Here is an 11,433-nt window from a genome sequence, read left to right on the forward strand (position 1 = left end):
CATGGGCTAACGTGTGGCTTGTATTGTGTCCATGACGTTGACACAACGTCATTGACACAACGTCCAAGCCACACGTTAGCCCATGAAATTCGTTAAAAAAAATTACCTTGCCGGAATTTTGTGCTGGTCGAATTTTGTGTTCGGCGGTGCTCGTCGGTGGTGATGAGAAAAATGAGAGAGAATATGAATTAGTGGAGGAGTTAAGTTGGAATACAAAATAAAAAAAATATCATAAGGGTATAATAATACTTTTAAAGAGGAGCTGAGGAGATTTTAAGTAATTTGAGGTGATATTTAATAATGATTTTCATGTCAATTAATTATAAGGAGGGTCTCGATCAATCATTATGCACAACACATAATCTTGTATCCCATAACTCTTAAATAATTATGTGTCAAATTCCTATTTTTAGTTCACTAACTCCTAAAAATATTCATTTTGTTTCGCAATAGTCTTTTGAATTACTTTCATGTGTTGACTAGATCGAACTTTTGTAAATTGAAAAAAAATAGAGAGTAAGATAGTGCTTTAAAATAGCTTCTATATGCTAAAATAACGCTGTGGAAAAAGTAAAAATATGAAGTATATCTATGAAGAGCAAATGTAGATTGGATATTTTGATAGGTTATAGATAAGTTTAAATTATTCTTTTATCCAAAACAAAATAACCTATAGATCTCAATTTTCAACTAATTCAGAGAATATCCAGTAATTATACTAAGTAAACATAGTCTTGGATAGGTTATCGATAAAGTTTAAATTCTTTTATCCAAAAGAAAATAACCTGTTTATATATTTCAGCTAATTTAGAGAATATCCAATAATTATACCAACTAAACATGAGTTGCAGTCAAAGATCACCATGATATTTGGCGTGGAACTAATTTATGTCTTGTGACATCCACAACTTACAAAATCTAGTTTTATTTCAAAGATGTCTTGACCTAGTTGTTAATATTGAGGTACTGTGAACGATAGATCAGAGATTGGAATCTCCGTTCCCCTTCTTTGTACGGCCTTCGTGGCTCAGTGGCTCATATGGATAAAAAAACAAAAAACAAAATATAGTTTTATGGTTTCTGGGCAGTGGGCACCAATGCCATGATATTGACCCACTTGGCCCAAAAGGCTCAGAGCTAAGGTGGCCAAGGAGAGGTCAAAGTGGTCCATTTGGTGGTCAAACCGCCACCCCAAATTAAAGAAGTTAAGGAAAATGAAGACGCCAAGCTATTTGACAAATGACAAACCAATGTGCCACAAACATTTTCTCTTTTGTTAATGAGAGTTAATTTTACTCCCCAATCTATTTTCCTATTTTCTTTTTCAATTTCCGATTTTACATATTTGATCAGGATATAATATTGTGAAAATGAATGTAACTAATTGGTACAAATTCAACCAAGAATATCTTGATCTAGTGGTTCATGCTGTAAACGATAGATTACAGCCTTACAAGTTCGACTCTCTCTCTTCTGCTTTATAATGCCTTCGTGGCTCACATGGATCAAAAAAAATTTTGGTCCAAATTCATGCTCAAACTTCTACCTTATTGGTGAAATATTTTTTTATGTTAGAACTTTTTAAGAAGAGTATTTCATTTATTTCAAAACGCAAGAATTACTGGAATTAAAATTAAATGACAAAGTTTATAACTAAAAAATAATCACATTAATTTTCTTTTTTCCTTCAAAGACAAATTTATTTCTAGGCTTTTTTGGCCACAGTTTGAGCTCAACTTTATTTAACTATTTTCTTCTCATAATTTTACTTTAGTTCAATTCAACTCAAATTTATAATATTGACAAGAAGGACAAGGACACCTATTATTATTGTTATTTCACTCTTAGCACTCATGTCTGTTAGACTACAACTTAACCATTAATATATTTATTGTTGAATCAATAATATGCAAATTAAACAAAAGTCAATATCAAATCTCATTAAAATCAGATCTAATTAGAATTTATCCAAACTTATTCAAATTCATCAAGACTTATTGAAACTCAATGCTCAATCTCACTTTTAGTTTAGGGCGAAGGAAATGCTTCCTCAAAAAAAAAATTGGATCCATATAAATCACGAAAACCGTACAAAAAAGAAGAAGAATCAGGAGATTCGAACATGTAACATATTGTTCACTAAGGAGAGAAGTGTTTCCTCAGATGTTGTAGTCAAGATTCATATACCTCAAAAAAGATGAGCACCTTTTCTTCCCCTTTACATGCATTAAAAAGAAACTTTCCTTGATTAACAAAAATAATAATCTTGGGGATAGTAAACTTTAGCAACAAAATTTAGTATTTTGAGAGAAACTTAACAACAAAATTTAAGGGCATCTCATTTCTGCCACCCTTTTAGGCATCCATAACACTCTCTCTCCCACGTTGATCCATATGCACAACTTCACATTTCTTTATTGCCATCTCACGAGCCATTACATATGACTGATTTCATTTCCATCTTAATTAATATCTTAACAATGATTTAATTAAACTACTTAATTAATCAACTGTATTAGTCAGCTGAGCTCATCTACCAAATTTGCGGCTGCAAAATAGCTTCAAATTTTTATCAAGAAAATACCCATCAACTCAAATTTCCACCATAACAAAACCCAGAAATTCAATCATAAAATTATCAACAAAAAAAAAAATTATGAATAACGAAAATAGAGGTTTTTGAGTGTTTCCTTTTGTTTTCTTGATGATTTTTCCAATTTCTGGAAAATGGGAAAATTACAGAACTTACTATAAAAACCCAAATATGAAAATTTAGGTACAAAAAAAAGACTAAAAATCTACAAAATCAAATTTAAAAAAAAAAAGATGAAAATATAGATCTGTACAGTATGATCTTTTTACCCTAATAATTCCTCTTCTGCCTCGGACGCCAACAAAAGTGATAAATTTGGCAATCAAAATCTTGACTTTCTTCCTTTTTTTTTTGTTCCTAATCCAAAAAAAAACATCTCGAAGAAAAAAAAAAGAAGTAAATTTAGAAGAGAAAAAATCTCTTTCAAAACAAAATTACTCCTTAATTATTAATTTTTTCTCCAGAATTAGGAATCAGCATACTCACGCCAACAAATTAACATAGCAACACAACGTCTCATAATATAAAACTTTGCTCTTTGTTCTTTAACAAGTCTAGCACACTTTCTTGAAAACGCACATCTTCTGTTCGACGAATTGCCTGAAAGAAACGAAGAAGAAGATCTAGAACTTACTGTTCTTCTACTACCTTCTTTTTTTGAAAGTTTCCATTTTTCATCAAAATAAATCGTTGAAGTTGTTGTTGTTGATGTGGGTGTTTGAGTAATTTCTGAACCCATTAAAAATAAGTTTCAGAAACAAAATTTCAACTGATTTCTCCAGAAATTTTTCTGGGTAAATTTTGAGATAAGAAGGGTGATTTTTTTATAATCTGGGTTTTGTTGAGAGAAATTTGGTAGGAGAGAGAAAATAAAGAGATTGAAATTTGATGATCAGATGAGAAGAGTGTGAGGAATTTTAGTTTTTCTGGAGAAGAAAAAGATGGGGTCTTGGTATTTATTTAAGGGAGATGAGGAGAGAGAGAGAAAGAAGGAGTGACAGAAGAGTGTGGCAGTGGGTATCACCTGGGCCTCCATTTTGCTTTGAAAAGCCCACTATTATTTATTTCGTTTAAGTGATTTTATTTTTACTGCTAGTACTACTGGAGTACTGTTTTGGTAAAGATGATGTAGGAGTAGAGTAAGCACTTCCAAAATTTTATAATTTTGTTTTGTGTTGAGATTTTTTCAAAAATTATTAGTCTATTTGTGGTTAAGTAAATTCCCGAGGTAACACGTCATGTTGGGGTGGTAGTGAGGTGATAGTTTGATAGATGGAAAGGAAGAGGGGTTGAAACTTGAATGGGGGAGTTAGGCCCTGTTTTTGTTGACTTAGGGTCTGTTTTCTTCGGTATAAAATAGTTGAATTGAAGTAAATTAAACTAAATTGAAGAGTGATATGTGAGATTAAGGACATGTTCTCCCCAACTTATTTTCAGTTCAGTTCAGTTCTTGACAATACTTTTACTCTCACATATCACTATTCATTTCAGTTAAGTTCAATTCAATTCAGTTCAGTTCAGTTCAATTCAGTTCAGTTGTTTTATGCCGAAGAGAACATGCCCTAAGAGTATTGTCCAGAGCTGAACTGAACTGAATTGAAATGAAATGAACTGAGCTGAATTGAAAATAAGTTGGGGGAGAACATACCCTTATTTCGGTTCAGTTTGAATCAGTTTAGTTAATTTCAATTTAGTTTACGTAATTTTAGTTCAGTTCGATTAAATTTAATTTCTTTTTGTGATTCAATTTCTCTCAGTTGAGTATCTTTTAGTTAACGCCATCTTTTGTTTGATACAGCTTCATTTTAGTCCAATGTAGTTCAACTCACTTTAGTTCAATCCAATAGATGCTAAATCATAGTCATGGTTTAGAAATGGCGAAATTGACCTATTTCAAACACACGTGCAATCACTAGACCTGATTAAAGCAAATTTCTCGACTTAGAAATTATTCAGTTCAAACTAACATAACTGAAAATGGACTTCACAAAATTTAATTTAAACGTTAATGACAATATCTACAATAATGTATGGCAAGGCACTATATTTTCTTTGTTATTTACCTTTTGAAAGATCAAAGTTTTCAAATCTTTGATTAATATTGGTAGTAATTCTTTAAACTTGTGACACAATTGCTCTAAAAGTTTGATGATATATATATGATTGTTATTAATATGTAATTGAAATTATTAATGGTTAAAGGTAACTTTTTTATTTGTAAATAATGAAAAACATATATTTAAAGTTTATTTTCGACTTCTTCCATTTTGATTTACTAATTTAACCGTAATTTTTTTTATCATGTTACTCCCTCTGTTTCCTAAAGATCTTCCCTCTTTCCGTTTAAGTGCGTTTCCAAAATATCTTCCCTCTTTTGCTTTATTTCTTATTTAGATTTTTTTTTTTCCTTTTTACCCTCTCATGTCCCTATTATATGGTCCACCATTACATTATTAATTCAATTTTACTCTCTTTCTCTCTCTTACTTTAACTTCTTTTTATTTGTTTATTTATCTTAACCCATTTATCTTCCCTACTTTACCCACCCCACACAAATGGATCCTCCTTGATATATGTAGGAATAGTGACAAGGAAGATTTTTAGGAAACGAAGGGAGTAGTTAATTGTTAAGTACGTTTTGATGATTATTCTCAAGATATAATTAACGAAAATCATAAAAAAGCAAAAGGCAAAACTTTTTTTTAAAAATTAACTTTGAAACTTTTTTTTTGGAATTATATAGAGTAATTAATGGGAAGGAAATCTCAGTTGAGAAAGCTGATGATGTAGAGAGATGTTTGCAGATAGCAGAAAGAAAAACTGAATCAAAAGCATATAAAAAAAGATAAAGTAAATGAATATGGTAAGAGGGACTTCATAAAGCTATATTTCTGAGTTCTGTTTGGCATCACATGATGTAATGCAAAGGAGGGAGAAGGGGGACAAAATGAAGAAGAAACGTGAATGTATGTAACGTTTTCGAATTCAATGTACATGTTAACATGTCAATCTCAATATTTGATTTTTTTTTCTTCCATAAGTTGCTCGATATCATAGCATGTGTTTAAATCTACTAGAGTTCTAAAATACTTTTTTCGATCTTTATTAGTTTATCCGCATTTTTTTATGGGATGTCCCTTATTAGTTTACCAATTTTTGTTGTTTTTGTTTTTGGAATGAGACCACTAAGGGTATGTTCTCTTCGGCATAAAATAGCTAAATTGAATTGAACTGAACTGAACTGATTTGAAATGATTTGAACTGAATAGTGATATGTGAGAGTAAAAGTATTGTCCAGAGTTGAAATGAATTGAATTGAATTGAACTGAATTGAACTGAATTGAATTGAACTGAACTGAGTTGAATTGAACTGAACTAAACTGAAAATAAGTTGGGGAGAACAGACTCTAACTTTCCATCACACATACATTCAACTTTAATATAAAATATTAGTTTATCTTTCTTTCTATATCAAACAACATTATTCTCCTAAAATTTTGCACAAAAGAAATGGGTAAAATAATAAAGACCGGAGAAAATAATTCTACAAGTTAAAGTTTGAGTAATATCGATTATATATTGAATGAAAAAAACTAATGACTCATATATTATCTTTTTGAAATCCACCCTTAATTTTTCCCTTTCCACAAATTTGAGCCCTTGATTTTAAAATATATGGTTCATATACAACTATTTATTGTAGAGTTTAATTAAAACTCTAGAAAATCCAAACTCGTTAGAGTTCGATAGAAAAAGAACCAAATCTGTTAAGAGATAGAAAGAAGATACTATATTGCCAGAAATATAAACTTTGCGAGTAAAAGAATTGTCAAATGAAAATGTTGCGTGTAAAAAACGGAGAAGTAACATTTTTTTTATAATACTCCAACGTAAGTGAAACTTTGCAAGTACACAGGAATATGGGATCTCTTTTTTGTGTCTCTTATATGATACTCCCTCTGTATTTTTTTATCTTTCCTACTTTGACTTTGCACGTTTGCCAATGCACTTATTCTACATTAAATATCTTCCATTACATATTAGTAAAAATTATAATAATTGAATATTAATAAAGTACTCATTGAGACGAATCAAACAAGACCCCACATGACTATATTTTTTCTTATATATCGAGAGAAATCTAAAAGATTCTCTCTACTTGTGAATAGTGTCAAGATTCTATGTGAGAAAGATAAAAAAATACAGAGGGAGTACTCCATAAGTCATTTTAAATTAACATACCCCGTCTATTTTTCTCATATTACATTATATATATATAATTGATCATTAATATCTCTAATAATCTACTAGTAAAAAGAATTAAAAATTAATAATATTTTAAAAATGTTCGCTCTAATGAATCGAACATCTTAGTTACTGATTTTTTTTTTGTATACATTTATATTATTTCATAAAAATATGTGTAAAGAAGGTCAAAAAATGCAATAGGAAAAAAAAGTTACATTGATAATTAGCAAAAGTTACATTGATAATTAGCAAAAAAAAAGAAATAAAAATATGTGAATTTGTGAATCAATTGGAGTACTGAAGAAGATAAGATGGATTGGGAAGTTAGCTAGCAGGTAATAAGAAAACCACAACTATAAATGCATCTGAAAAATTGAAATGACTAGCCATAACAAACATGACATGTCGTCTATCACAATTCACAGGCTTTTGACATCATTTCTTAAGCCTAGACTTTGATGATGAGTTAACATCTTTGATAACAATAGTAGTAGTAGATTATTACTACAATCTCACATTGGCCATAAAAATTTGAAGGTTTCTTAAGCCTGGAGGTTCTGAATCAGCAGACCATGCATGGACTTTGGATGTCGGTTGATCCAAAAACGTGAAGTGCTGCTGCATACCTTGGTTTACTAGAGAGCGAATACCTGTCAAGTCCTGCACCATTCCGTTAAACACAACTTTATTCCTACCCTGCCAAATGCCCCATAAGGTAACTCATCATGATATATACGGACTGTGAACTGCTGGTCCAAGGTTTACGGCATCAAGGCTCTCAAACAAAAACAATTGCTTGGACCCTGGACGACATTCGAACAATTGGACAACAGTTTCAATGGTGTAGGATTACAAAAGTTTCTCGTCTACTAGTTCAGCAGGCTCATGAGCTGGCTACTCATTTCCGGAAAGGCCAACTTCCGTTTACGGCTTTTTAGATTTGTTTGCTTGTTTTAGATTCTGTATGTTTTTCCGGTGTCCAAAAAAAAAAAAAAAAAAAAAAAAAAAAAAAAATAAAAATTTGAAGGATTGATCATAAATTCATACTTCCTCCGTTTCTAAATAAGTGCAACATTTGCATAGTGTTTATTATTCACAGTTTCAACTTTATTTAGTTTTGGTGATTTACATTTTAAGAAAAACATAGTCATGTGGGATCTTGTTAGATTCGTCTCAATGTGAATTTTATTAATATCAACTTTTTATAATTTTTACTTATTGATAATTGAAGATATTAATGGTTAAAATAATGCATTGGCAAATGTGAAAACAAGAAATATTGCACTTATTTAGAAACGGAGGAAGTATTTCATATCATATCATCATCAGAAACTCTATATGATGTATCAACCAATTACTATAATTCTATATGGACGCTACCACGCTATACTCTAGGATTGGTTAATGGTTACGCCTTTTTTGGTTGATTACTTTTTCTCTTTTTATGTGTTCATAAGCGATCAATGAATAACAATGATCATAATCAAGTAAGCATGATTTATAGGTCGCACAATTACCTAGAAAGATTTTTGGTACTCACTTACTTTATCCTAACTTTGTTCATCTTAATTTTCAACCATGATGAAAACTTTCATCATTATATTGGAGTTTATGTTGCTTTTCGCCACGTTAAATGGTTTTTTCATTGGATTTTGGCTTTTCAATTTGGTTAAAAAAAGTTTTGGTTATTGACTTTTTCGATTGGCTTAACAACCAGTTTTTAAGCCAAAATAAAAAAAAAAACTGTCTGAAGCAACTTTTTGGATTGACTTTTGGCTTACTAGCTCACGAACTCTCTAATAAACAACTAACAACCACAATTAATTTTGCCAAACACTTTTGCAAACAGCTAGCTTAAACAATCAACTTAAAAAACAAATACATACAACCAAATGACCAATGCTTCCAGCCAGCCAACCAAAAGCCAACAATCAACCGCCGATTGCCAAACAACCCCTTTATATTCACCTTAAACTATCAACTTCCTCAGTTTCTTTTTAAATGTGACAATTTCACTTTTCACGCATGCTAGTGTAAAATTTTGACGATATATATCTCTAATTTTATTTTCAAACATTATAAAAAATGCATATTAAAAAAATATATATTAGGACAAAAAATCTAACAAAATCACACATGACTATATTTATATTCACGTATGAATCCCAAGCGATTGTCAAAGTGAAATTTGTAAATAGTGTAAAATGTCAAAGTGTCACATTTAAAAAAAAATGGTCAAAGTGAAATTTGTGAATTTAAATTTCTTGTCTCTTCAATACGCATAATACCAATGCACGTTTTGTATCGATAATATCAATAATTATGTAATACAAAGAGTCTATTTATTATGAAAAAAATTAGCTTTATAAATAATACAAAATCTATTGAAATGTGTTAAAATTAACAATATATTATTTTGTTCTTTCCAAATGATTCATAATATTGTATCACCATGATTAGTACACGGTCCATGCTTTGTAAATTTTCAGATTCCATAAGTTAAGTCTAACAATCAAGTTGATGGTTTGACCCGTCAGAAAAAAAGCTTGATGTTTGAATTTTTAAAGTGCGAGATACTGATAAATTTCAATAATGCACTGCAATATCTGTTATTAAATTGCTTATGTTGCAATATCACAGCGAAAGAGCGTACCAGAATACAAAATATATACATGTTTGATTAATATAGAATTAGTTTATGTACGTGTTTGATTAATTAGAGCACTACTTATATTCAAAGAAAAATGTTATAATCAAAATATGGCACGTGAACAATTTATATGGTCATTTATTAGTGATCTTGTGCATATTGAAACTTTAAAGGAATTTAATCACTAGGAATCCTGATGTGAGTTTAAGCAGAATTCTACCTTTAAAATGCTCTAAAGTAATTTTTGTTGTTGTTTTGTTAGTTAAATATGAGAACAGGCTAACTAGAATTAGTTTGCCACAATAAAATGTTAGTATAATTCGTGTTTGAGACATAATTATGTATATAAGATATAGTATAAGACAATCGTACAATAATTTACCGTCAAAGCAATAAAGTAGTTTTTTTTTTGTAATTAAAAACAAGGATGTGTTTTGAGTGTAACACTAGTTAGTGTCCCGGGCGATGCTCCGGATTGTTTCTTTTCGTAAATTTTTGTCTTGTTATGGAAAAATTGACGTCATAATTTAAAGAATGCAAGAAATTGGAGTAAGAGTTTATGTCTACGATAGTCTACTATCATTACCATTAATGTGTTAGGTATCCAACTACTTGTATATAGTCTTTTAATGAGATATAATTATAAGACTTTATTATATTTTATTTTGAAATATTAAACAATGATGTTATGTTGGATCAATGGTTAAGCTTTCACTTTCCATTTCAAAGGTCCCGTGTTCAATACCTTCTAACCACACAACATAATTTTTTTAGTTGAGGGGTTTGACATGAAAATAGAGCATTTGCATTAAAACCTTAGAGGAGAGTGCCACATGGCACATAGACATTCTTATGAACGCCTTTTAATATATTAGTATAGATGTTATATCACAACTTAATTATTGTGCAAAATGCATAATAACATTGAATTCAATAAAAATGACATGAATCTCATGTCTTTTTTTTCATTTATTTAATTATTTCATGTCATTTGAGTTTTATTATAAAAGAAACGATGATTTGTATATTGTTACACAATTATTTATAGTCTACTAGTTACACCCAATAATTTATGTAAAAATGGGTCTGAAGGTAGTACACATTCTAATATTCTATCAATCTTATAGAGGTTGAAACTTGAAAGTCTATATTGAATAATCATATAATTTCAATTATAGAAAGTTTAAAACCTTATTTGATTGTACAACTCATAGTAACAATTTTGTATCCATAATTTATAATTTATTTTTTTTAAAAAAATATTATATAGAGTATATCTCAATGTTAAAATAATTTCTTAATATTTCTCTTGCATAATGTATCCAAAGATTTCAACTGGTGGTTGTATTATATTTTCATTGAATCAAAAAGTTATGTATAACTACAAAAATAGCTTTGTTCATACTTATATTGACATATCAAAAATTATTAAAAAAAACGGTTTAATTTTAATATAAAAGTAGACCTGGTCACTAAATAAATTGAATCAGTCATCGAAAGAAATTAATTTAGTCACCATTGGGCTATTTCTCTTTATAATATTGGGCTTACCATTGCCTAATTTTAATTTAAAAATAGGCAGTCTCTTACAAGACAAGCTCTTCACATATTATTGACCATTCATATGATTTTAATCCATTTTTTTTGTAGAATTATAAAAATGCGCATTTATGACACTTTTCTGTCATTTTAAATTATCATTCTTCATAAATATTTCATAAATCAAATGAGTTTGGAGCCTTTATAGACTTGTAACATAATGCCATAATCTAATAAATGATAACCACATCAATCAATAAAGTTAATAAAGATGTGAAACTTATCAATATCTACATGTATCTCGTTGTTGGACCAGATCAGTGGAATCCTCATAAATCAGATAGATGTGGGCCTGAAACGTTTGTGGGCCTTAATATTTGGGTTTTCATCCTCTTAAGCATTT

The 11,433-nt window shown here is 29.7% G+C and overlaps 1 protein-coding gene across 1 annotated transcript; it reads right to left on the reverse strand.

The window, feature by feature from the left end:
- Positions 1-2,661: 2,661 nt before the first annotated feature.
- Positions 2,662-3,607, reverse strand: LOC104904325 (hypothetical protein). Its single transcript, XM_010692548.4, has one exon. It carries the CDS (start codon positions 3,330-3,332, stop codon positions 3,060-3,062), a length of 273 nt encoding a protein of 90 aa, XP_010690850.1. The 5' UTR covers positions 3,333-3,607; the 3' UTR covers positions 2,662-3,059.
- Positions 3,608-11,433: the final 7,826 nt, after the last annotated feature.

Source organism: Beta vulgaris, chromosome 2 (assembly GCF_026745355.1).
Source record: "Beta vulgaris subsp. vulgaris cultivar EL10 chromosome 2, EL10.2, whole genome shotgun sequence".
Lineage (NCBI taxonomy): Eukaryota > Viridiplantae > Streptophyta > Magnoliopsida > Caryophyllales > Amaranthaceae > Beta > Beta vulgaris.